General features: G+C 41.6%; 1 protein-coding gene across 1 annotated transcript in view; it reads left to right on the plus strand.

The window, feature by feature from the left end:
- Positions 1-8,812: 8,812 nt before the first annotated feature.
- The window catches only part of LOC126355571 (beta-alanine transporter), a 1,112,053-nt gene continuing 1,093,699 nt past the window's right edge, over positions 8,813-27,166 (plus strand). Inside the window, exon 1 of the mRNA XM_050005933.1 lies at positions 8,813-9,297. Within this exon, the coding sequence (XP_049861890.1) occupies positions 8,813-9,297 (485 nt within the window). The remainder of the gene's footprint in view (positions 9,298-27,166) is intronic.

A 27,166-nucleotide genomic window follows, 5' to 3' on the forward strand; every position in this document is an offset into this window, starting at 1 on the left:
TAGTTACTGGTAAACACTGAAGACATGATGACGAGGTAGCACCAAAGTGTTAGCAGAAAATTACCTCCACGCTACGCTTGTATTTTTACAAGCAATCAGTCAAACCGATTCACACTGACTGCCGTTGAAATGCTGTAAATCCGTAAGTTCTCTTGCAATATCCCACCATCTTAAAAGCAAGAGGAAAATGAAATGCATTACGACGACAGTTACAAAAAATATTTATGTGTGGGTCATTGCTTAAACATGTAGCATTCCAAGCCCTTTAAATATGCATTAACTTTGTTTACATTAATCATTTCAATCCAACATAAGATGACATTCCTATTAGACACATAACAAAAGGAAAGAAAACCCTGTTTTCTGAAGGAGGAAAACTTACAGAAAGGGGTAAATAGAGCAGTGTTCACTATCTTTAAACAAAGATCGTTTCATGTCCATAACTTACGCTACAATCTGAAGCGAAAGGGCTGTTACTGTAAACTCCAGCCAGAGTTTTGATCAAATTTCTTTTACCTTAAATTGAGCAACAATACATCGCACCATTAGTCCCATCAACGTCAGGCAGATACTAACTATCAATATTTCAATTCCACGCCGCTTTTCACAGCAATGTGACTGACATCTAATTACCCTTGTGAAAATAATAGGGACACACGCGACCACTGTCATCTACAAATAATGAGTATACGGCTTTCAGGCAGCGCACCTACATTATGCGTTCGGTAAAGGTAGTCGCGGTGATCAGTTGGACAGACTTTCAGGCGTGACACACTGGTCATTGAAGGTGACCACCACCATGGAAAATCACGTTTCTAGATTATTTTTCCTCCTATAAGAGAAGCAAGAGAGATGGTGTAGCGTTTTAGCGTTTAACACAATGAATTAGCTTTCAGGATAAATGAGAATCATGACCCAGTCCAGCTATGCAGAGGTAATATGTCCATATTTTCTGGAAAAGATTAAGGAAAATGCTGGGATTGTTAGTCTGCCAGAGACTATGTTTTTTTGTAATTTAGATCGGTTAGTGTGCCCCTTCTTCGAGGTCTTCGTAATATTATCCTTCAACATTATAACGCTAGACTGTATATTATCCTTACAATCATGACCTGCACAGATCCGAAGTTGAGCTGTTGTCTTGGTAAGCACCTTGCTAGATAACTCATAATCGTAAACATTTTGTCATGGGCTGCAGTCAGATTCGCATGCTACCAATCGCTAACTCACCATATCACGGAGTAGAATCAACGTCGAAAGGTATAACGACACCTGTCGTGTAGACTCGAGGCCCATCCGCTACCGGAATCTTTGTCGCTTCCAGAGGTGACATTTCTGTATACTAACGAATAACTCCAATCACCTACAGTGCGTTTCCCCTACAATATGTAACATTTCGTTATCTGCTATAGTCCAGGAACTACAATGTTAGCGGAAACGTGTCTATATTTTTGTCAGTTCATCGCAACTCCATTTAATACTTCAGTGTTACACCAAAACATCTTGCAGCATTTAACAGCTGGTTCTGGAGTACTTGCTGATGATTCCTAAGACATACTTCTACAAAGTTAGATTTGTTAAGAACTTCTCCTACTCATTATTCTTCATATTGATTTACCGGTATCAGAAGCACATATATAGGAGCGGTGTCTGCTTCTTTTATGAATTTTGAACTCTCATGCTACACTACTTTATGTTCATCAGCTAACCCTAATAACTAGTGTATTAATTTTTCTTGAGTTTTCAGTCTTTCTCTCCCTTATATACGTAAGTGACCTTCCACTTAACATTCAGCAACCAGAATTGTTACTTTTGCACATGATATCACAATTACAAACAATTCTATTAGAGAGAAAATATCAGAAGAGACTGTAAATGATATTATGCTGGAAACTACCAGTGTTTCTCACAAAATGTGCTTCCGAGGTAGTAGAATTGTTCAATTTCATCTGCATTGTGAGCATCGATTCTGATGTTAAGTATATCGCTATTCTCATTTCTGCTACTTTCCTTTGTTTTCGTCTCCTTCATGTTTACTCTCAATCCATATTCCGCCACAATTGTGTTAGAAATTCTGGTGGATTGTTATCTATCCCATTAACTTTATTTGAGTTCAGGTCATTCAGAGCTGTTTTAATCTGTGACTCCAATACTGGATCCCTTATTCCTTCCTTACCCACTCCGGATTCTTTTTCTGTCATATCATCAGTCAAAACCACTCCCTCATAGAGGGAGCGCTTTCCTCTGCATTTAGTAGTGGAATTCCCATTGCAGTCTTAATGTTACCAACCTTCCTTTGATTCATCGAATATTGTTTTGCTTTTTCTATATGCAAAGTCTGCCCAGTTTTGCTGCAGCCAATTCACATTAACTGCCTTGCTTTTCCTTTTTACATCATTGGTAAGTGTCTTTTTCAGAACATTTTTTTCGATCAGTCGGAGCATTGATTCTGTTATGCAAGGTTTCTTCGGAACTATCTCCCTTTTACCTGCGTTTGATAGTCCAGCATCTGTAACTGTCGTTCCTAGAATCCTCTTGAACCGAACTATTGATTATGATATTCTTTAAAGCACTATCCTAATTCTTAGCGAAAGTTAGACTCTCCACGTTACAAAAGTGTGACCTGAGTATCTATCTGCTCCTGGGAACATCTAACAAGCCAATATCTGATTTCGGAATCTCTCGCTGATCGTGATGTAACCCACCTGGTGCCTTCCCATGTCTCTGTAACTTTTACAAGTTTATTCTTCCTCTTGTTACTATTGAACGGGATGATCCAGGGTATTACCTGTTACCATCTGAAATACACTGCAGAATTCAGTTCGTCTTTCTTTACTCTCAATATTCCTGCCTATCCCGCACCATCTCATAAATATTTCTCCTAGTCCTTCAAATTCAATAGCTTTTCCATCCCCCATGACTATTATATTTTTCACCTTCCTTTATGCACTGAATTGTCCATTCAGCATCCTTTTATACGAGTACTATTTCTTTATCTCCAGCTTGCGACTATTGTTGTCGTTTGCGTTGGTTTACTGCCGAGTCTTATGAACTGGTCACAGACACTCACTCTCTGTCCCATTTGTTTATTCGTAACGAATGTTACTCATTTCATACCATTTTCTGCTGCTGTTAATGTTACCCTATATTTGACTAACCAGAATTCCTTATCTTCTTGCTATTTCACTTCACTCACACCCACTGAGGCTTTGAATTTCCCTTTTCAGGTTTTCTAGGTTTCGCAATACGGTCAGACTTCTTACATTCACTGCTCTGATTCGCAGAACGATAACATTTCCTTGGTTATTCCTCTTTTTCTCCTTGTAGCCTTCCGTTTGGCAATCCGCTTCCGGTGCTCTGAATGGGGGCTAATCTGGAATATTTCGCCAATGAAGAGATCGCCATGACACTTTGACACTTTATCAGTTATAGGTGACATGTAACGCACATATGTATTATGTGTGTTTAATGCAGTTGCCACGCAGATACGTATTATGTGTGTTTAATGCAGTGGTTTTCATTGTCTTCTGCATCTTTATACCGTTGACCATTATCATCGTAATGACGCATCCAACTTTTTGGGGTAAGTTCCAACCCCAAGGGCTAGATAATGTCTAGAAGCGTAGTCCGCTCCTCCCCGTTCGTAGACAAGGCCGTTGGCTGAGCGAGAATATCGTCTTATGCCCGACGCCTTGTTTTATATAATCGTTGATCTCGTAGCATTTAATTAACATGCCTCAAAATGAGGTTAGCCGTATTGGAGGGCCGAATTAAGATCACTTATCTGTCTTAACACTGACAAACAGTTGTACCTCTATTCACTGTAGTGTACTCAGTTACTTTAACTTGTCAGTGTACCTCGGTATAATATTTGGAGGTTAAATTTGATAAAATTCTACTTCTCCCGTTTAAGCACAGTCAGATGCCGTTCTCTTTAATTTTTTATTTATGATCTGAACAAGAATATGAGAATCAAGGCACTAATGCACATGTCACATTCAAGTTTTATAAAATCCATTAACATTACAAGGAAAAAGCACTGATTGGACAGATACATAGTAAATGCTACCGTATGTTTCATTTCCTTTCCGAAGAACAGAACAGTAAACCCTTTGAACTGGGAATGCACCATTAGTCTAGTCCGTCAAATACAGGAGGCGGTCGCTGCCTCAAATCGACCCCGCAGGTTCAGAGTTGATTACGGAGGTCGGAAATTGTGTTACACTCACTCATATACCCACTTCTTGACTGAATATTGGTTTCCGTCTCCATTATACTTTACGTAATCGTGAAGAACACAAGCAAGAAACCCATGCACATGAGACTGATAACAAATCCGGCTGTAGATTTGATCTTTAATCTTTCTGCTTACACAGAATCATCATTGAAGTGCATTGACACAACAGAAAAAAAATTTATGTGGAAATGAGTATAACGGATTCTGCACTGTTACAAATTGTATCATATATCTCTGAGCTCTAAAAATTCAATATGCTTGTGTCGTTCCTACAAACCCCTTTTAGAAATCAAAGTTTAAAATATAACTTTAAAGCCTTAAGTTGAACAAACCTCCACGTCATTCTTACGAAAGCTGGTTTTAATTGTTCTCCGACAGACAAAACTTATTTCGTTACACGTCTAAAGCAAACTGATCTACAGTCTGCAACAACAACAAATGATAGACTTTCACTTGACTTGGAAACGTAAATTGACGACCTCCACAAGGTTTAATTGTATCAACAACCAACGGGTTGGCTTATCAGATACAAGGCAAACTATATCGACATTAATTATCGCATGGGCGAGGTATTGAGATTTTATACAGGTGATAAGAGTGATATTTTCTCCTCTAGACTCAGTCCATCATCTGAAAAAAAATTCAGGCACGAATTATAAAGTCATTGCTGGATGGGCCACGTAATAGTCATGACACGTAGTCAGACATCTGCTGATTCATTTTCAGTCACCTTCATAGGTGTATCACCATGGAAATATCCACCTACTTATACTGTACAGTAAGTTTTTAATATTCTCTGTTCGTGGTTGTAAAACAGTTATTTGGTAAACTCGTATTACAAAGACTTTGTGTTTGTATATTATATTGAATACGGGGGATTTGATTGCTAAATCTTACACGGAAACTAATTACAAATGGTTGATAGTCGTCAACCACAAGAAGAAGAGTAAATGACATCAAACCTCCGACAGCCACTGCGACATGACAACATGAAAAGTAAATTCGACTGCACATAACGTATGATTGGAAAATTGAATGCAGTCTAGTTATGAGTCTTCTACTGAACAGACATACGTTTGGTGATGTCTCGCTAGTGGCCACTTTATAGTTCATAGTTCATGGCGTTTTATTATTAATAGTAAATAGAGTACATGTGTTTTATTTAGCATTTTATTTGTGCATGTCATTTCATTGTAATGGATTAAATAAGACAAATTTAATTTTCTGTGATTAACGGAGAATTCGTACTTGCTTACTTGCTTGAGTAGTCTAACCGGAACTTAAATGAAAGTTATCATAACTACAACGTGTGTCTCAGGCTCAAAAATATTATGACCACTTAAATTAACTAGATCAGAGAGCGAGTTAATCAGAGGAAGAGATATTACCCCACAGTCTAAAATGATGACAAGAGTGCATTACATATATCCTAAAACCACTCTGATTAAATATTTGATAAGAATTTTTACTTCCTGGTTAAGGTATCGAAAGAGATATCAATGTATCACTGAAAATCCTGAGTGTCTGGCTTAAACATAATCGACTGTTCTTACAATGATGGGGGTAAATAGCTGATATAAGACGAATACTGAAAGCTATATTCAAAAGCTTCCTCCTTTCTAAATCTTTATGTATGCTCAAAAAGCCGAGCTAGTATGCGAAATGTTTGGAACGTATAATAATAGACACAGTAAGGAATAATTTGTTTCGTCACTAAATCCAATCGTCGATGACTTTCGTTATTTATGTCCCTCCATACAACAAATGTATTGTATGCAAAATGTCAGCTATCAGAGAAATTTTGTGTTGTGAAAATGGGAACACACACAGTCACAACTATTACAAACTTACATCACAGTTAGAAGCAGTACGTGATATACCACGATAATATTCTCCCATATTCTGTCTCACCCCCTATCAATGTAGTATGCCAGCAAAAACTAATATACAGATTATAAAATTGTAAGTTCTTATTTGTGCATGTTGATGAAAATTTACACTGAAAAAAACCGTGCAGTGGATTTGCTATAACATTTAAATGTTGCTACCTCTTACATGAGAGTATTAACCTACTTGAGTTTTACAAAAGTAAGTTAGTTTACATACTTAGCATATTTTGATTCGCTTATGCCTTATTGGATAACATTCTGAGGTGACGTCTGGCATAGACAAAAAGTAAGCAGTTTGAATTAAGTCTGGAGTACACACATACACCTTGCAGGTATCTCTTTCAGCAGTTGGGATTTCAATAGAAGCCTCATAGTTCATTTATTCACTTACGAAATTTGTTATCAACAGTCCTTCTAAGTTTGAGAGTAACAGAAATATTCACAACACTGGAAGGAAAAATTATGTGTATTACCCATTAATACATTAATGAAACTAAATTTGGCACAATAATGAGGGAAATGTGCAGGCGTAAAGCTGTCTGGCTGTGTATCCACAAAATAAAATATCTAATATCAGAAGTGTTTTGAAATGTAGAATAAAGTTATCACTCCCTAATAAGTCCTTCTTTGCTATGGAGGAATACTTGGATAGACATAAATAATCACTTAAGGACTGTGAATGTGACTAGTATGTAGCCACATAGATATTAGAATCTATATATCAACATTTAACCATCCTCTTTACATCGTTATCTCGTCCACCCTGTCTGTCGGACCATATCTTCCTCCCCTCTTTCTTCTCCATCTGCTCACTACCCCTGTACACCTTCTATCTGCCTAATACGTCTCCCCCTCTAGATCTCCTGCTCAACCCATTTATCTGTTCATTTCCTCCTTCGCCTCTCGATGCCCATCCTCTTCTCTGTTCATCTCAACCTGTTCCCAGGCACTGTCTTCGGTCTGCGTAGCCCACACAACACACCTGTCATGCAGGGTAGGCTACAGATCCGGAATTGAAAATCACTTATCTGCGAGTGACCAAAATGCCGCCTGCAAGACAAGTCGATAAACCAGGCTGACGCTGAAACCACACAAACGTCTATTATACAGCACAGCATACACATCGAGGCCTGGAGTAACAGTTCTTTAACCTGAGCCTCCAAAGCAGATTGATTTGACAGCTAAACAACGTCATGCACGACAGCCTGTACGTACATACACATTTACACTCCAATTTATATATGTAACCGACATTTTAAGCTTTATGTAAGAGCTCCATGTATGTTACGTTCACACATTAAGCTCTTATCGTTAGTTTTATTTGCCTAATTTGCCATTTTACTTTTCTATTTATACTGTTAAACAGTTAGATTACTGTGTACATGTAGTGAGGCGTAGCGCCGTATAACGATCCTGCCTTGGAGGCGATTAAGTGGGATATGTGTCTAAGTGAGTGACAGTTGGTGAGGCGAGACTGGACGCGCACATAGTTTATGTAACAGCCGATAGAGGACAGTATTGGAAAGGGAGACTGTGATTATGGCTTCGATTGTTCTCACTTGAGTGCACTAAAGTAATAGAATGTTTTTCATAAACTGTTACAGTATTTTCACAAAGTGTTATTTTTTGTGTATGTAAAATATTATAAATGTGTCTTAGCAGTATAAATGATGCTTGAGTGTGATTTAAGGTCAATATGAAGATAATTGTTTAACAAGTTATGCAGCGGGATTTTTGTAGAATAGATTTGTAATGTAAGTTTATGGTCAAGGGAAAGTTAATTGAGGTATTAATAACAACAGTAAATCACTTTATTCATAAGCAGAACTTCAGCATATTAATAATGACGTCGGTATTGAGTGCAGCCGTTCGGTTTACTATTTTGCGATTTGGTTATTGATGAAAAGCTCGGATTGACGACGGAGAATGTTGTTTTGCTATTGGCTGTTGAGTAATCTGACCAATGGTAAAGCAATATTCTTTGGGAGCCTTTCTCTGCTGGTGGAGAAGACTTAGAGTATTCGAGAGAAGAGTCGAAGCCTAGCCATGAAACAGATCGGATGTGTGTAGTAGTAGTTCCGATGGGAACAGTAAGTTGCCGGTTCTAGTAGTGTTCCATGCATCAAAAGTGTTGGAAAGGTACGGCATAATTATTCCAATGTCTGTGTAGAAATTTCGGGGTTTTTAAGTGAATTTTGAGCAGGTCGGTGTCTAGAAACTGTGACTGCATTAGGTCCCGACGGACGTAATATTTGGGGAGCATTTTCAGTCAAAAACAATCAGTATTTTTGTGGCTATTACGTTTTCGGGAAATGCAACACCGTAAACTTGCTAACGTGTGTGAAAGGGATTGTGAGTGACTGTGTTAAGACTAGCAAGGGCTTGGCGGTGATACTTGTTCACCTAAGTTTCAGAATATATTAATTGAGGACAAAATTTCCAGCCTTTCATCTCAAATGAAAACTTTCTCCCGAAACGTACATTAGTGACTTAAATTGCAGCCTGGTTCGCGTCGAAGTACAGTAGATTTCACTCGCCTTTCCTACTGATGATCTGCTCAGACAATGTTCACAGGTAGGTGCACGTCCGTCGTAAAGGGACGGAAAGAACCGCGCCGCCGCAGTAGACGGCACATGAATAATCTTAAGCTTGTTGCCGACCGAATGCGACTCACTCATTGGCAAACTGCATGGGTACGTACGGTGGTCGGCGCTCGGTGCGACGCGTGTCTTCCGCGGTGATAGTGTTGGTCGAGGTGAGAGCGGCGCCGGCCGGCGCATGCGCGCTGCTCCCTCGGACCGCGGCTGAGGCGCGCTGGCCTCCAGCAGGCGAGCAGGCAGGCAGGCCGTCGGCGACGCGCGCGCCGGAGGAGCCTCCAGTGCGGCGCCGAGCTGCGGCCCACACGGCTCGCGCACGCCGTCGCGGACGCACGCGCTCCAGCTCCAGCGCCGCCGCCGCCGCCGCCGCCATGGACCTGGACGCCGTGCTGCCCGACGTTGGAGAGTGGGGCACCTACCAGCGGCTGCTGCTCTGGCTGGTGCTACTGCCCGGAGTCCTGCCTTGCGCCTTCCACGCGTACAGCCAGATCTTCATGGCCGCCAAGGTGGACCACTGGTGCCGCGTACCCGAACTCGACGCCGCCAACGTGTCTGCCGAGGTCGCTAGGAATATCAGGTGCGGCGCTTTGCATTTGGTAACAAGTCCTCACTAGTCCACTATCAACTGCACTCCATTGATTACCGTCCTTCAACTAAAAATCTCAGGACATCAATGACAGTTTTCCACTTGTATACAAAATTTATTGACGTTGTTGAAAGCAACTGGAACGTGTTTATGACGTTCGTCCACTGTTAATTAACCTAAATTGAGCTCATAGTTAACACTGCTTTACGTCGCTAAAGAACAACCAACAACTTCTTACAAATACAACATTGGCACATTTCGCACATGGTCCATCAAAGTATCATAAACAAACTTCACACAAGGTAAATTTTCAAATGATATCTATACTAATGTCGGTGAGATTAGCAGACATAGATGCTACGATCCTTTGTACAAAATCTGTTTCTAATATTCTGATGATGGATCGTATCCGAAACTGATCAGTAAAGGTGACCACCACCCTTCGTTTTTAGTGAATGAAGCTTTACTTCCTGTAGAAACTACCAATTTGACGTAGACCGTCTTCACGAAAAAATATCATTACGGAAGCTCTTATCTTGTGGTATTCCTTATATTGGTAGAGTAGAAAATGGTACTTCTACCGAAACTACTCATCAACAGAACATTATTCACTAAAAGTAATGCCATTGGCGTGCTCAGTTAATCAGCCAAACATCGTACGCCTCATAAGCGACCTTGTGTCTCTAATTAAACTATTCCCAAAGTAATTTCTCTTGCATCTGCTAACTGGCATAGTCATTTATTTATATTTTCTTACGATATAACTAAATGTCTTTCAGTTTTTCCTAATACTAGCGAAATAATATTTTCGCAAAATTGTGCCGGATTTCTTAAATGTCTAGGTGTAGTTGAGAAAATTTAACATTAACTGAAGTGCAGACTCAATAATAGGGAGATAAGCAATTTCGACCACAAATCTTGAAAGGTAATTTTATAATAGTGATTTTACACGATAGAATAACGACACCAGTTATCAGATATAAACTGACATTTTACGCGTGAATCTCGCGTGTAAAATGGATATGATGCTGTAAAATAAGCAACCTGTTATAAAAAAAAATTATTATCGTTATAGCGACTTCCAGTGAGTTGGTTATGGAAGTGAGCAAATCGGCAATTTTTCTCTTTACTAAACAAATGTCACTTCAGTTTCAGCGATAGGGAAATTTAGTTATAAAGTTCTCTCACATATGGAAATAGGACTGAAATGGTGTAGCAAGTTGTCTAATACTTTTCCGCATTATTGATATTCATTCGGTAAACGTTTCAGGAATGTTAGGAAAGGACTAGACATCGGCGCCGATCACCACAATGCCACAAAAACATTTCTACGGCCTTCTCCTTCATAAGACGGCATGGGAGCTGCAAATAGTTGAATATGGATCTAAGTCGCTGAATTTTCCTTCAACCAGAGCTATACGTGTTACAACTTATGTCGTAGCTCATTCTAGCTTGCACTAAACTCTATCAACCATTAGATGAAACCCCTTGAGAGTATAAACCAGTATGAATTTCTATATCTGTTTGCTACTTCCTTTTCTGGAATTTTTCTTCTATGTTCGCCAGTTACACGCTGAAAACTATTGAACATAAAGAGCTTCGAGAAATTTGCCTATTAATGAGCTCTATATTCTAATTCGGTAGCAATGTTGATCACCATCACAATGTTGATCACCATCACTATCCCTGTTGCTGCAGTATTGACGTTTTTCTGGTCTCCTGTTGAGTGAATTGACTGACATCAATTTGTCATTTATTATACCAATATTCCTAGAAATTTGTTTCGTGGGCTAGCTCTGAAACTTTTTGTTAGGTAGCTACCTTTTACTCTGGAAATAGTAACTTGTATGTGATGAGACCTGAACCATATTCTTCGTGAATATGTCTTTAGCTGTACACGTGGTACTGAAAGAATATTTGCAGCATAAATTTCAGTCGAACGTTAAAGACTTTCGTACACCACAACTTGCGGAATGTTGTGGTGCCACTCTTCAGCAAACAAAGAATTTAATATTGACAAATTTGATATTCATTGTGTACTAAGAGTTTGCTTACCAGCATTCTATTTCCAAATGAAAAATTAAAACCATTTGATTAGATATTTCTAATCTATGGTCATCATTTGAGAATCTTCTTATTTGAAACTCATGTCACATTAGAGCTTGAATGGTTAAACGTGCGATGTCCTTCAGCTCTCTAGTATTTCCCTGTGACTTCCTCATTCGCGTTTCACCTCCTCTATGTCGCACAAATTATTAACAAAATTCATAGGCATGAATGGCTCGACTAAACGATGAGTGTATAACATATTCCAAGCCACAATGTGATGAAATAAATTATTTAACAGTAGTACCTTTTTGTAATGTTCGTTCATAAATTTTCTTGTTGAAATAATTACTATCTTATATTATGCAAAAACTGCGTTATCTTCACTAAGTCCTCAGCATGGAACTATTTCTTCTGTGAATTTTCACTCTTAACCTTGTACTTTTAGTACAGTTTTCGTTCTGCCAAGTAAGGACTGCACTCGATCCTGCTGACTGTATGTATGCATACTGACAGTTTGAGACAATACAGCCGTTAGTACATAAAGCATTATGAATGCTCCATATAGATTAGACACATTGTTTCAGAGATATCAGATTTAACAATCTTTGAAGTGTGTCAAAGTTAATGCTTCTATGAGCCTTCAATGGAATTCGTGGTTTTTATGTTGTTCGTATCTTCCGACATCTGTCGACAGAGATCCAATCATTCTTTCAACGTAGTGTGTCAAGATAGACTCGGTAACAGTAATGATATTTAATTAGCCGCTACATTACTGCACCATTATCTTCTTTTCGCAGTTTTGCTGAAGCTGTTGTAGGTTTTATGTTACCTTCGATACTGTCTCTCTCGTTTGTGTAGCCAGTATGAAAATGTCAAAACATTTCTTCACTTTTGAATGTTGCTGTTGGAATGAGTTATGCTTCAGAATGTTGCTATTAACACGCTCTTTATGAGTACAACAGGGAATGTCAAACAGATGCGTGTTGCAAAAGCTCTTCAACAAGCCATGTGAAAGTTTAGTGTTATATATAAGCTTTTTGAAGATATAAGGTGACAATTATTGAACTATGTAGAAAAACGCAAATTAGTTACAAACTACGGCGTGCACACACTTTATTCAACATGTAAATGTCACTCTAGATATTTGGCTATAGGTCATTACATGCTCGATATGCCTACCATCACTGTCGAGGATGCCGCGCATATATACGCGAATTTCTGCATGCCCCTCTGAAGTGTCGAGACATAGATGCTGTCGATGACCTCCTGAATGGCTGTTGTCAGCTCAGCACCTTGTTTTTGATACAGCCCCACAAAAAAGGTCGCATGTCTTCAGATCTGAAGAATATGGCGGCCAATCGAGGCCCATAGCAGGAACCTTTAGGTAAACCAGTGCTAGAGTGCGGTCTCCAAAAGTCCTCCTTCACGACATCAAACATTTTCCTGCTTAGATGGGGTCGAGTTACGTCTTGCATGACCCACATCGTGTCGAAATCAGGCTCACTGTGGATAATGAGGATGAAATCATCTTCCAAAATCGTTACGTACTGTTCCGTAGTCACCAAGCTATCAAGGAATATCGCATCGATTATTCCCTGAATGGAAATTGCACAGCACACAGTCGCTCGTTGAGGGTGAAGAGGCTTCTCGATCGTCAAATGCGGGTTTTCAGTCTCCAAATGAGCCAATTCTGATTACTGATGAACCTATCCAAACGAAAGTGGACTTCGACGCTAAACCAAACCATACACTGCATACTAATTCGCATCATGCGACGCTTCCAACCATGCAGTATGAACGTCCTAACGCAAACCGTTCAGAAGTTATGACTGTTTTATTTGATATAGCTCGGTACTTGTCATCCTGTATATCAAGTCTTATCTGGGTGTTCCATATGTAGCCTCATGTTCAAGGCGCCATCGAGTTTAGTAAAATGAGAACCTTCGGTAATCTGACACGAGTGACTCGTATAATACATGTTTATGTCGCTGGTTATAGTGATGACATTTTGCCTTACATCCAGTCGCAAATACGTACTATTAGTGAAGCTTAATTGATGGACAGATTTAAAGCTGCTTCGTCAGATATTGTCATTAGCAACTGAAGTATTAATCGGAATTGTTTAGATTTCCAGTATAACTGTAATGAAACTATGATGCGAAATTGTACGAAAGTACGTTTTGGTATATTTTGACAATCATTGCAGAAGTATATTATTTTGTCGTATAAGAAATTTCCTATTTCTTGTTTTTGTTAAAACCTTGGTTCTTCAGTTTAAACTATGCTTATTTCTTTCACAGAAATGAATTGCAAAATAACATTTCGTTGGTGTAATACACCAGCAACTAAATTTGTGTGCTATTTATTTAGGTTCCCGTCGTAGTTATATATAATTTTTGATGAAGAATAATTTAGAACCTCGTGTTCATTTTTGAACCACTGCTTGCACTTCATACGTTGGATTAGGCGTAATTCCAATGATTCATTTATTCGACTTGGTATGTCAACAACCGTTTTGAATTTATTGGTGGAATTATGTTACGGTCAAACTAAATTTTTAATGTTTATTTGATGTATAAACAAGTCTTTTGGTTATACACTATATTGGAGTTATGATTGTCAAACATTTGAAATGCACGCAATGGTTTCAGAATGTCTGCAAATTTTCCGATACGAGTCGGTATAAAATAAATATGTGCAAGTGTGACTGAAACCTAAGTAATAATAAATGTTATTTCTTTTTATGTTTGGATATCCCTTTTATCGGGTCTGGACCCAGTTACTCTGTGCTTGTTATTAATACATTTCAGCTAATAGCCGTTTATCACATGAGAGAATAGCGCAGGGTGAAAAATTGTAATTGAAATAAACGGTAATATATATACTGATAACAAAGCAGTGTTGGGTACAAGCACGTACATGACAAAACCTTTACACGTCAGGAAAGTCGTTGATTGTCACCCTCGAACACACAATTTGTATGAATACGTTTTGAGTATGAAAGTTTGTATTTGCATGTGCACTGAAAGATAAATATCTCAACACACTCTTACAGTCTGCATTGATAACAGAAAGAACCATTGTCAACACAGCGTTTTGGCGACTCAGTTTCACACTGACATGGTGCGCAACTCGCGGTCTTCTGCCGGTACGGCAGCTCTTCGCGTTCAATCCGAGTACCGGTTATCCTCTTTATTAAAAAAAATTAACTGAAGTTCGCATGGACGAAATTTTAAATGAGTCATGCAACATCCCCACAAACTGATGAAAAGAAAACGACGAAAAAATAGCTATATATTAGACAGATAGATATAGGTAGACAGGTAGAAAGTAAAAGTGGTTACCGACGCTGCCTCTAGATCGCTGGGTTGCGGGGCCGATTCACCGCCGGGCCAGATATTTACTTTCCACGCTGATGTCCTAATCGATTCATCTCATCTTCATCACAAAGACGCGGACGTCGACGAAATTGCGGCAAATAGAAAAACTTGCTCGAGGCGGCCATACGACTGTTTAATTTTTTCACGAACATACGCTGCGTTACGTATAACTGTGTATCTCTAACTTTACTGTTAAGATTTTCGTTGAAGTTGTCATTTCAACATATATCTTGATTGTAATAAAGTATACGTTACGACATACTAAGGACATGTATTGTTTCTGATCTGTGCCCTGTTCAGAAAAGAGCTTAGGCTTTCGTCTCATGTGGATACGTTTCATTTTTCCTTCGTGTGTACCATAGAAACACTAATGCACTTGTTTCCTTGTACAGTGTTTCAGTTCACGACCAATTACAAAGTAATACAAGAAGAATGTAATACCCTTATATAGGCAATCCCAGCAGGAATAATTGATTATACGGGGAATGACAGGAGTGATCCCTGAAACGGAGAACTTCATAGGGGCATATGCACTATTCTGAATGGTTTTCTGCATTGTACACAATTACCCATATGGGAGATAATAGACATTACAATATGCTTTTTACAAAGAGTCTTTTGAGAAAGGAAAAACGTATTTGTAACACATTCACCTCTAAGCGTGTCGTGTAGTAGGACTACGCTGCCCCATTTCAACAATGTGTAGCTGTTCTGCCCCAGATTGTTGAACTACACGTTCATGAATAAATGATAACTTTAATGACAAACTATATTATATTTCGGGCAACCGCAACTATAGAAAGACATGATGGTAGGACGAACTCCGCTCACAGCTGGTGAAATTGTTGTTTATCAAAACACCACCGATTTCGCGGGTATGCCGTCTAATTCGGTGATCCTCCATGGTAAAAAGGAAAGCACAGTGTCCACCTTATACGGATATTAAAATTAGTATAGGAATGTCAAAAATGCACTCACAACGTTAAAAGATCATAGGCATACGAATCGCTCCTACTCAAAAGTTACTATTCAGATAATATCGTCAATATTAGGGCGAGCGAATGATAAATGAGTACTGCCACATTTTTTTCAATTTTGCCTGCATCCAAAAAGATAAAAGAAAATATATTATAGTGAGCGAACGAAAATTTTTATAGAGAAAGATACCGTATTGGCGATAATTTTTAGTCCTAACACGATTTGTTGCGAAAAACGCAAATTACAGTGTGAAAAGAATCAGGTGTCTGTGCCTTACCCGTACAACACCAGGGCAACTCAGTGCAGGGCAAGACAAAATCACCCGCACGAACGGCAAAGAGAGACTAGCTGGCTGGCGAAACGAAAGCTATCCTTGTGGACAGTGTGACGTCATGTACGTACGACTAACAGCGCTGGATCGCTACCTTTACAAGCGAGATTATGTCTAAAAAGTTCTACATCCTCTAATATATTCAAAATATGGCTTTTTTTCTTTTTGTGAAGTATTTTTAAAGTTTCTGAAGGCCTTGAGATGTTGTGCCCCTCTTAGCGTGTGCGATGTTAATGCAGAGTGGGGATTATTTAAGTAAAGGCGTTCCTGAAATCTTATTCTAAAGGACCTATGGGTTTGCCCTATATACACACATGAAAAAGTTTTCCGTCACCTCGGTTCCGAAAGTTCCGGATTCTGTACTGAAAATTGGAATACAGGTCGACATAAACCACATTTCGCCTTTTTTATTGCTCTTGAAAAGCACGCATTGCATGTTGTACCACCATAAAGCGAGACTTACAGAGTGGCATTGATGCGTGCCTCTATTCGTCGTAGCGTATTAAACACAAGTCCATCAAGGCCCTGTTGGTCCTGATTGTCGCACTTCTCAACGGCGATTAGGCATAGATCCCTCAGAGTGGTTGGTGGATCACGTCTTCCATAAACAGCCCTTTTCAATCTATCATAGGCATGTTCGATAGGGTTCATGTCTGGAGAACATGCTGGCGACTCTAGTCGAGCGACGTTGTTATCCTGAAGGAAGTCATTCACAGATGTGGACTATGGGGATACGAATTGTCGTCCGTGAAGATGAATGCCTCGCTACTATGCTGTCCATATGGTTACACTATCAGTTGGAGGATAGCATTTACGTAACGTACAGCCGTTACGGCGCCATCCGTGACGTCCAGCGCAGTAGGTCGGCCTCACATATTGCCAATCCAAAACACCAGAGAACCTCCATCTTTCTGCACTCGCTGGACAGCAGCCTGACCGGCTTCCCTCCAAACACGTCTCCGACGATTGTCTGGTGAAGGCATATGCGACACTCATCGATGAAGAGAACTTGGTGTCAATCCTGAGCGATCCATTCGGTATGTTGTTGGGCCCATATGTACCGCACTGCATGGTGTCATGGTTGCAAAAATGAACCTCGCCATGGAAGTCGGGAGTGAAGTTGCGTATCATGCAGCCTATTGCGCACAGTTTGAGTCGTGGCTGCACGAAAAGCATTATTCAACATGGTAGCGTTGCTGTCAGCGTTCCTCCGAGCCATAATCCATAGGTAGCGGTCATCCACTGCAGTAGCAGCCCTTGGGCAGCCAAAGCGAGGCATGTCATCGACAGCTCCTGTGCCTCTTTATCTCCTCCATGTCCGAACAACATCCCTTAGGTTTAATCCCGGACGCTTGGACACTTCCGTTTTTGAGAGATCTTAATGGCAGAAAGTAACAATGCGGATGCGATCAAACTGCGTTAATGACCGTCTAGGCATAGTTAAACTACAGAAAACACGAGCCGCATACCTCCTTCCTGGTGGAATAACTGGAAACGACCCGCTGTCGGACTTACTCCGTCTAGTAGGAGCTACTGATGCATGGTTGTTCACATTGTTAGGCGGGTTTAGTGATATCTCTGAACAGTCAAAGGGACTGTATCTGTGATGAAATATTCACAGTCAACGTCTGTTTTCAAGAATTCTGGGAACCGGGGTGATGCTAACCTTTTTTTAATGTATTTCCTAGGGCATCATTGCATGTACTGCAGTATATATCCGGTTCTTTTGATGTATTCACCAGAGCTTTTTCCTTGTGCCTGAGTTTTCTGTCTGGATCTGTAAATGTAAAATACTCTAAAATAAAGTTATTGGTTATCATACGCCTGTCAATTTTTTCGGATATTGCACGCGAACATGGGTTTCTACAAAAAATAGAGCGTTACTTTACCTCCTCTGCTGATCTTAACGACTAATCATGTTAGCAGTGATAATTCTTTATAGCCAATCCAGCCTCTTTTTTTAATAAAAATTGTCGTTCCCTCAGTATAAAGTATTTTTTTTTAGATGCAGCCAAATTTTTAAAAAATGGGCCCTTCTTCTTTACCTTTCGCTCACCACATTACTGACATTATTCTCTGAATCGTAACTTTTGACTAGGAGTCATCGACATGCCCATGATCTTTCAACTTTGTGAGTATATTTGAGACATTACTTTATTAATTAAATTTCCTTAAAAAGTGCTGAAACTACACTTTGCTTTTTACCAAGTAGGTTGACCTGATGATGCGGCTCAAAGCCACGAAGCCGGTCGTGTTTTATTAAACAACCATTTTACCAGCTATGAGTGGAGGTCTTTCTAAGATCATGACTTTGATCAACACGTGTTTCATGCAATGTGCTAAAATCTCTCGTCAATACTCTGTGATAAGGAACTGGATGTGCCGGAAACAGCCGACGGTATTCTTCTACAGCAACAGGAGCATTACCAACGTAGAAGCCATAAACATACAACTTGCAGGCATGTTTTTCACTCTATAGATGTGCGGCATTTTAGCCAGTGCGTGTACGGACACAGTTAACCGATGCTTCTCTCTTTCAGTCAATCCCACTACTTCGCTCACGACACACCATGGACGACAGATTATGCAACGGGCTAGTTTAATAGCAGAAAAACATCGCGAGGTAAGAGAGATGAGGTGCGTAGGCCAGGTGCGTGTGCGACACAAACCATAAGACAAATATACGTCAAATGCCTTCTGCTTCGAAAACCATTCGGAATGGAATAAATGTCCGTATGAAGTTTTTGCTTTAAATTCCTGTCGTACTGCTGAGTACTGAGCGCTCCTACAGGACACCCGGCATACTTTCCTAAATGTGTTGGTACTTCACACGATACGGATTAAGGCAACCCGCTTGCAGTAATCCATCAGGTGGTATTATTATCAATGGATGTTAAGGGTCAGGAGTTAGGACTGACCCCCAAAGTTTCAGTGCTTTCTATTTTACTTTCCATGTGCGTTTGTGTAAGAGAACATTTTCATTGTTTTGACATAGCTCACGTAATGTTGACCTGTTTGCTGAAATCTCGTTCGTTATTGGGCACATTCAGTTTAAATATTTGTTACATGTAGAAATTGTGTTTTGTTTGTATGATACTCGAAGTCAGCTACAGGAATCAATCATTACTTGTAATTAAGCGTATGTAAACTCCACCAGTTTTCAACAGAGAGCTTACCATCACATCACAACTGTATGGAACTTTTTAACTTCTGAGTAGTATCATGTTGTTTCATACAGGTTAAATGTGAGAGTATTGGAAAGCTGAACCCTATAACATTAACGTATGTTAACCTTTGTTGGGACAGCGGCATCTCAGTTTTAATTCGTCTGCGTTGACAAACAGTGTTTAAAGCGTCCCTTGTAAATGTCAATGTCAAACGGTCCATCTTGGCACAGGAGAGACACCACAGGCCATTTTAATTTCCACTGTCTATACTTTCAGGAAAAAATTCATAAAACGTTGTCAGCATGACCAGGAATGATTCAGGCTTCACAATCATAGCAGTGGAAGTTCAAAATCACAACAAAATAATTTTTTTCTTACGTGTGAAAGTTCATAATATCTTCACTTCTTTTGGCTGCGTTTGTTGCTACAGGTACACGTTTCTTCGTAAGTAAGAGAGATTCTTCGATGAATTTTGCACAGCATACAGACGATACTTACAGGTGTATGAAACTCTAGAATTTATTTAATTTATGCAAAAATGAATTGATGTTATATTTTAAATTTCATGTTTAGAAAAATCTCAAATTTTATAGTAATTTTTTCAGTATTCACCAGAGTTTTTAACAGATTTGGTAAATTCTAGAGTTTCATGTTTTGCAAAATTCTTCTTACAATCTCCCTTACTTATAAAGAAGAGAGGACCCACAGCAACAAATGCAGCCAATGGTAAGTGAAAAAAAGGTGAAATACAAATGTAAAAACATTTTATTTTCCTATATTTTTGAACTTCCAAAACTATAAGTGTAAATCCTGAATCTTTTCTAGTCGTTCTCACAAAATTTTATGAATTTATTTTTAAAAGTATAGATAGTGGAAATTAAAATGTCCTGTGGTGTCTTTCCTGCTGAAATTCGTCCCGTTTGACGTAATACCCCCATTAAAATACTGAAGTACCTAAGAAATGTTGAATAAACGCGGAAACTCGCTAAACGAAGTCACAATTGCGTCTTTCGTTGTCATGGGAAAACTGTATCAAGATTACTTTCAGAGCATCTCATATTTCACCACCTGTTCTTACGTCCAGTTGGAGTATGATACGCATCTTATACGAATCATACATATGGTCTCCGAAATCTGATAGGTGTCCAACAGAACATTCTGTGCCCATTTCTGTACTTTAAAAAATTTTAATTGGAGCATATGCAGCGTATATCTAGTCAGTAAAGAAAACAACTCCTGGTGTCTATAAAGCATAAGAGAGACTGCCACTCAACGCTTGGTCGATGGCAATAAAGACGGAGCTTGACGTTCCCAAATCCGTAATCACCTGAACTGTAGTAAGAAACTGCACGCTGCAAAACCACAGGCACATAGACACAGGCAACAGAGCATGCACAATGTCGGCTCTAGTACAGTGTATATCCATCTTTCGCAGCAATGCCGGCTGCTATTCTCCCATGGAGGCGATCGTAGAGATGCTGGATGTAGTCCTGTGGAACGGCTTGCCATGCCATTTCCACCTGGCGCCTCAGTTGGACCAGCGTTCGTGCTGGACGTGCAGACTGCGTGAGACGACGCTTCATCCAGTCCCAAAGATGCTCAATGGGGGACAGATCCGGAGATCTTGCTGGCCAGAGTAGTTGACTTACACCTTCTAGAGCACGTTGGGTGGCACGGGATACATGCGTACGTGCATTGTCCTGTTGGAACAGCAAGTTCCCTTGCCGGTCTAGGAATGGTAGAACGATGGGTTCGATGACGGTTTGGATATACCGTGCACTATTCAGTGTCCCCTCGATGATCACCAGAGGTGTACGGCCAGTGTAGGAGATCGCTCCCCACACCATGATGCCGGGTGTTGGCCCTTGTGTGCCTCAGTCATATGCAGTCCTGATTGTGGCGCTCACCTGCAAGGCGCCAAACACGCATACGACCATCATTGGCACCAAGGCAGAAGCGACTCTCATCGCTGAAGACGACACGTCTCCATTCGTTCCTCCATTCACGCCTGTCGCGACACCACTGGAGGCGGGCTGCACGATGTTGGGGCGTGAGCGGAAGACGGCCTAACGGTGTGCGGGACCGTAGCCCAGCTTCATGGAGACGGTTGCGAATGGTCCTCGCCGATACCCCAGGAGCAACAGTGTCCCTAATTTGCTGGGAAGTGGCGGTGCGGTCCCCTACGGCACTGCGTAGGATCCTACGGTCTTGGAGTGCATCCGTGCGTCGCTGCGGTCCGGTCCCAGGACGACGGGCACGTGCACCTTCCGCCGACCACTGGCGACAACATCGATGTACTGTGGAGACCTCACGCCCCACGTGTTGAGCAATTCGGCAGTACGTCCACCCGGCCTCCCGCATGCCCACTATACGCCCTCGCTCAAAGTCCGTCAACTGCACATACGGTTCACGTCCACGCTGTCGCGGCACGCTACCAGTGTTAAGGACTGCGATGGAGCTCCGTATGCCACGGCAAACTGGCTGACACTGACGGCGGCGGTGCACAAATGCTGCGCAGCTAGCGCTATTTGACGGCCAACACCGCAGTTCCTGGTGTGTCCGCTGTGCCGTGCGAGTGATCATTTCTTGTACAGCCCTCTCGCAGTGTCCGGAGCAAGTATGGTGGGTCTGACACACCGGTGTCAATGTGTTCTTTTTTCCATTTCCAGGAGTGTACATGTCATATTTGTAAAATATATTTGAAACAAATATGATATATGCGTATGTGGGATAATCTACAAGTAAAATACTGATCTTGAACCTCAGGACCGATTTCAACCAAAATTTGGTTAAAGTATTGCTCACGACCTTGAAAGAAATACTGTGGCAGTAAGGACCACCAGCCTTCTAGCGTGGTGAGGATGATAGCGTGGAGAGGAAGGTGGTAGGAGAGGATGGACAGGCAAAGTGGGGGAAGGAGGAGACGTGCTAAGATAGATAAAGGAGAAGATGCAGAGCGAGAGGGGGAATGGTAGATGGAACAAATGAGGGCGAGGAATACATTCACAGAGAAAAGGAAGAGAAGGAGGTGGTGAAAAATAGGAGATTGACCAAGAGTGGGGGGTGGGGGCTTTGATGAGGTGGACAGAGAGAGGCAGTGGAGGAGGTGGACAGAGAAGGTGGGTGGGAGATGGAGAAAGAGAAAGGTGGGGGCGAGGTGATGGACGAATAGAAGATTGAAGTAAATACTTACCTGTGCAATGGCGGGTACTCATCTATTCCAGACCTTTTGGAAATTGCCGCTGCAAACGTCACTAATTGTAGAGGGGTGTGAGCACGTAATATTTCAAACAGGAACTCATGTCCAGGGACTTATCGTTTTCATTCTACGGTGGTTTAAATTCAGGTTTTGAGCACATCTGCTTCTAGAATGAGATTTTCACTCTGCAGCGGAGTGTGCGCTGATATGAAATTTCCTGGCAGATTAGTACTGTGTGCCCGACCGAGACTCGAACTCGAGACCTTTGCCTTTCACGGTCAAGTGCTCTACCATCTGAACTACCGAAGCACGACTCACGCCCGGTAAAGTTTGGAAGGTAGGAGACGAGGTACTGGCAGAAGAGAAGCTGTGAGTACCGGGCGTGAGTCGTTCTTCGGTAGCTCAGATGGTAGAGCACTTGCCCGCGAAAGGCAAAGCTCCCGAGCTCGAGTCTCGGTCGGGCACACAGTTTTAATCTGCCAGTAAGTTTCACATCTGCTTCTGTTTGGGAATTGAATTAGACGTGACTCAGAACAATTATTAGGTAACAATATGAAAGGAAACATAAAGAAACACCAATTTAAGCACATATTTTGTATTAACACTTAAACATTAAGTGTTTACATTATTCAAAATCAGAAAAGATTCTAGTATACTGTACGTACATAACAGCAGCGATATATTACAGCAGCGGATCGATGTGGAGACAATTAACGTTATTACTGACATACTACGATGATACGAAGATGGTATCTGTTCTTTCGGATATGTCCAAAAGAATAGATACCATCTTAATATAGTTAAAGCTAACCGGCCATTGGCCTTCTTCTTCTGTGCTGGAGGCACATGCATTGACCTAATTCTTACGGGACTCGGTAAGATTGTGTGATGCGAGTAATGAGTGTAATGGGCAGGGGCACTCCAAATGAAGAGTGTGGACATTAAGTTGGGAATGTGGGTCTCACGGGGAGAGTGCGAGGGATAAATCCCAGCAGTCGTACTATCCTCTGTGCCCTCGGTGGCTCAGATGGATAGAGTGTCGGCCATGTCAGCAGGAGATATCGGCTTCGAGTCCCGTTGGGGCACACATTTTCAACTGTCCCAGTTGATGTATATAAACGCCTGTCAAAGCTTATGGCCTTAATTAATTATAATTTAATACTAAGAAGTAAATTTTGGTACAGACTTTCAATTCCACCTGGTGTCTCTTCAGTTTCTTGTTCAACGGCAGAACTCGTGTCAGTAGATCTTCCTTTGTCTCTACAGGAGTCTGGTAAATAAAGTTTTCCATACGACTCCACAAGACGTAGTCCATAGAAGTTAAATCTGGCGATCGCGGTGACCACGCGGTTGGACCACATCTAACCACAAGTGAGAAGTGAGCAGGTTCGTCATCATTCTGAAACAACGTTTCCTGACGGACTTTCAGTGCCACAGGCTCCAGAACGGGTACAATACGTTTTGTTGAAGTATGCAGGACCAGTCATCTTGAGTGGAAGGAGTTATGACTCATCACATGATCGTCGAGAATACCTGTGTATACATTAATACCAAACAGGTGCTGGAATGCCTGATTGAAGACGCAAGACGCAAAGATTTCGACGTCTCTTTGGCAAGTCAGAACACAGTACCTAGTAAACTTATATTCATCTGCAAGCAAAACTCGACGTGGAAACAGGGATTGTCGATGCAGCACTGCAGGAACCACGTGCAGCAGACAACGCGTTGTTGAAAATGGGATGGACCCATTAACCCATAGAGCGTATCCTTACAAACCGTAATTGGTGCGTATGTAGTCTTTGCTAACACAGAATGTCCCAGAAGATACTGTGACTAACACAGCTCGAGTATTCGTTGACAGGTTCTCATCAGCGTGATACAATACGTCATCTTCAAATTCGGGCTTCCGACGTTGCCGTCGAGCATCACCGCCCACTCTCCCCACAGGGAACGTACTGTTCCTTCGAGCTGCTGCGTAAATTGGGCCAAATGTTTGTGCTATGCAGTGCTACCTTGCGGAAAATAGTTCTCGATACACCTGAATAGCATCTCTTCCGTTACCTCCAGCTTCGCTATACACAAAGAGCGTGTCTGTGTGTTCCGAAAATGTGTACCTAACCATGTTTACTGTGTCGGAGGCGTACAGGCATTGAATAGGTCTTGCAGCAGGCAGACGTTAAGTGATATGAGGTGTTTGTCTGACGTCGTACACCTCATCCTGTCTAGCCTATTCCATAACAAGACTAGCATCACGAGACTTTTCACTTTCCCTCACCAGACGTGGATGCGTTACACATCTGTACTGAAACCGTACTAGAACGGGAACGGTTCCTTTCCGGACACTGGTTCCTATTGAATCACTATGTACTCGACCCCCCTACAAATCCTAGAATTTCGTAACGGAAATTTCCGAACACAAGTCTCGGCACGTAGTTTCCTGAGACGTATTACAATATATTTCTGTCTCTCCATAAACACCGAGAAAACTATTATTTTTCTCTTGCTAACCATGTCACAAATAGTCGTGGGATTATTTACTAACATACACTCCTGGAAATGGAAAAAAGAACACATTGACACCGGTGTGGCAGACCCACCATACTTGCTCCGGACACTGCGAGAGGGCTGTACAAGCAATGATCACACGCACAGCACAGCGGACACACCAGGAACCGCGGTGTTGGCCGTCGAATGGCGCTAGCTGCGCAGCATTTGTGCACCGCCGCCGTCAGTGTCAGCCAGTTTGCCGTGGCATACGGAGCTCCATCGCAGTCTTTAACACTGGTAGCATGCCGCGAACGCGTGGACGTGAACCGTATGTGCAGTTGACGGACTTTGAGCGAGGGCATATAGTGGGCATGCGGGAGGCCGGGTGGACGTACCGCCGAATTGCACAACACGTGGGACGCGAGGTCTCCACAATACATCGATGTTGTCGCCAGTGGTCGGCGGAAGGTGCACGTGCCCGTCGACCTGGGACCGGACCGCAGCGACGAACGGATGCACGCCAAGACCGTAGGATCCTACGCAGTGCCGTAGGGGACCGCACCGCCACTTCCCAGCAAATTAGGGACACTGTTGCTCCTGGGGTATCGGCGAGGACCATTCGCAACCGTCTCCATGAAGCTGGGCTTCGGTCCCGCGCACCGTTAGGCTGTCTTCCGCTCACGCCCCAACATCGTGCAGCCCGCCTCCAGTGGTGTCGCGACAGGCGTGAATGGAGGGACGAATGGAGACGTGTCGTCTTCAGCGATGAGAGTCGCTTCTGCCTTGGTGCCAATGGTTGTCGTATGGGTGTTTGGCGCCGTGCAGGTTAGCGCCACAATCAGGACTGCATACGACCGAGGCACACAGGGCCAACACCCGGCATCATGGTGTGGGGAGCGATCTCCTACACTGGCCGTTCACCTCTGGTGATCGTCGAGGGGACACTGAATAGTGCACGGATACCGTCATCGAACCCATCGTTGTACCATTCCTAGACCGGCAAGGGAACTTGCTGTTCCAACAGGACAATGCACGTCCGCATGTATCCCGTGCCACCCAACGTGCTCTAGAAGGTGCTCTAGTGCCGACATTCTGCATGCTCTGTTGCCTGTGTCTATGTGCATGTGGTTCTGTCAGAGTGATCATGTGATGTATCTGACCCCAGGAATGTGTCAATAAAGTTTCCCCTTCCTGGGACAATGAATTCACGGTGTTCTTATTTCAATTTCCAGGAGTGTATTATAATTGACTACTGCGTCGCATAATAATGTTTTCTGTGAAGTTAACTAGACAGCTGCGAGTGACTTGAGTTTGTTAGGATCTCCCATTGTCTCAAAAGTTGATGCTTCTTCCGATGCCGTGAGATTTGCTGTGCCGGAAGTCGCTCGCGCCGCAAGACTTTCAAAAGACAAATTTTGTCACGGCGCATAGCCGTGGATAGTGAATTTCGGCCTTATCATTTTTTTTTATGAACTACTGTTTAACCGCGAGGAACGTCGCGGGGAACAGCTAGTAACATGTATTTTTCTGAAATTTGACTCTCCTCGGTACTAATTATCAGTAGACTACCGAAAATAAACACAAGAATAGATAATTATAGCTACTCAGGGGACAGATGTCACCGATTTTGGTTTTATTTTATTGATGCGATTGACAAACGCTTATCATTCTAATACTTCCCACTTGGCCTGTCACAGACGTGGACTACAAGTGCGATGCTACATTTATAGTTACAGGTTATGCAGATTTCGGAAGGAAATGATCTTTCCAGATCGAGAAAAACTTAATAAATTACATCCAACTGACGACAATATCATTAGTATCGGAGTGCAAACTCGTTTTGGAGAAGGTATCGCAGGGATATCAGTGGTATCCTTTTGAAAGGAACCATCCTCACTTTAAACGATTTTGAGAAATTACAGTAAACACAAATGTGGAATACCTGGTGGGGATTTGAGGAGGCATCTACATGAAGAAACTCAATATATTAACAAAATATAATTTCCTTTAGTTGTTTACGAAGGCGCGGAATAGAGTAATTACTTAGGTACAGAAGACGGAGTTCCCGATTTAAATGAAAGTGGTATTGTGATTACTTCCACGTTTCAACTTAAGTATTTGTGTCTTCTCTCTGATAAAGAGAGACAAGGAACCGTAACTGTATGTAAATGACAATTTCCTATGTATCTGGTAAAGAATCATCGGATAGGATAAATATTTGTGTGCGTGCTGAAAGTTAGAATAAGTTTTAGTGGCACATTTCTCATGA

This window comes from Schistocerca gregaria, chromosome 3 (genome assembly GCF_023897955.1).
Source record: "Schistocerca gregaria isolate iqSchGreg1 chromosome 3, iqSchGreg1.2, whole genome shotgun sequence".
Classification (NCBI taxonomy): domain Eukaryota; kingdom Metazoa; phylum Arthropoda; class Insecta; order Orthoptera; family Acrididae; genus Schistocerca; species Schistocerca gregaria.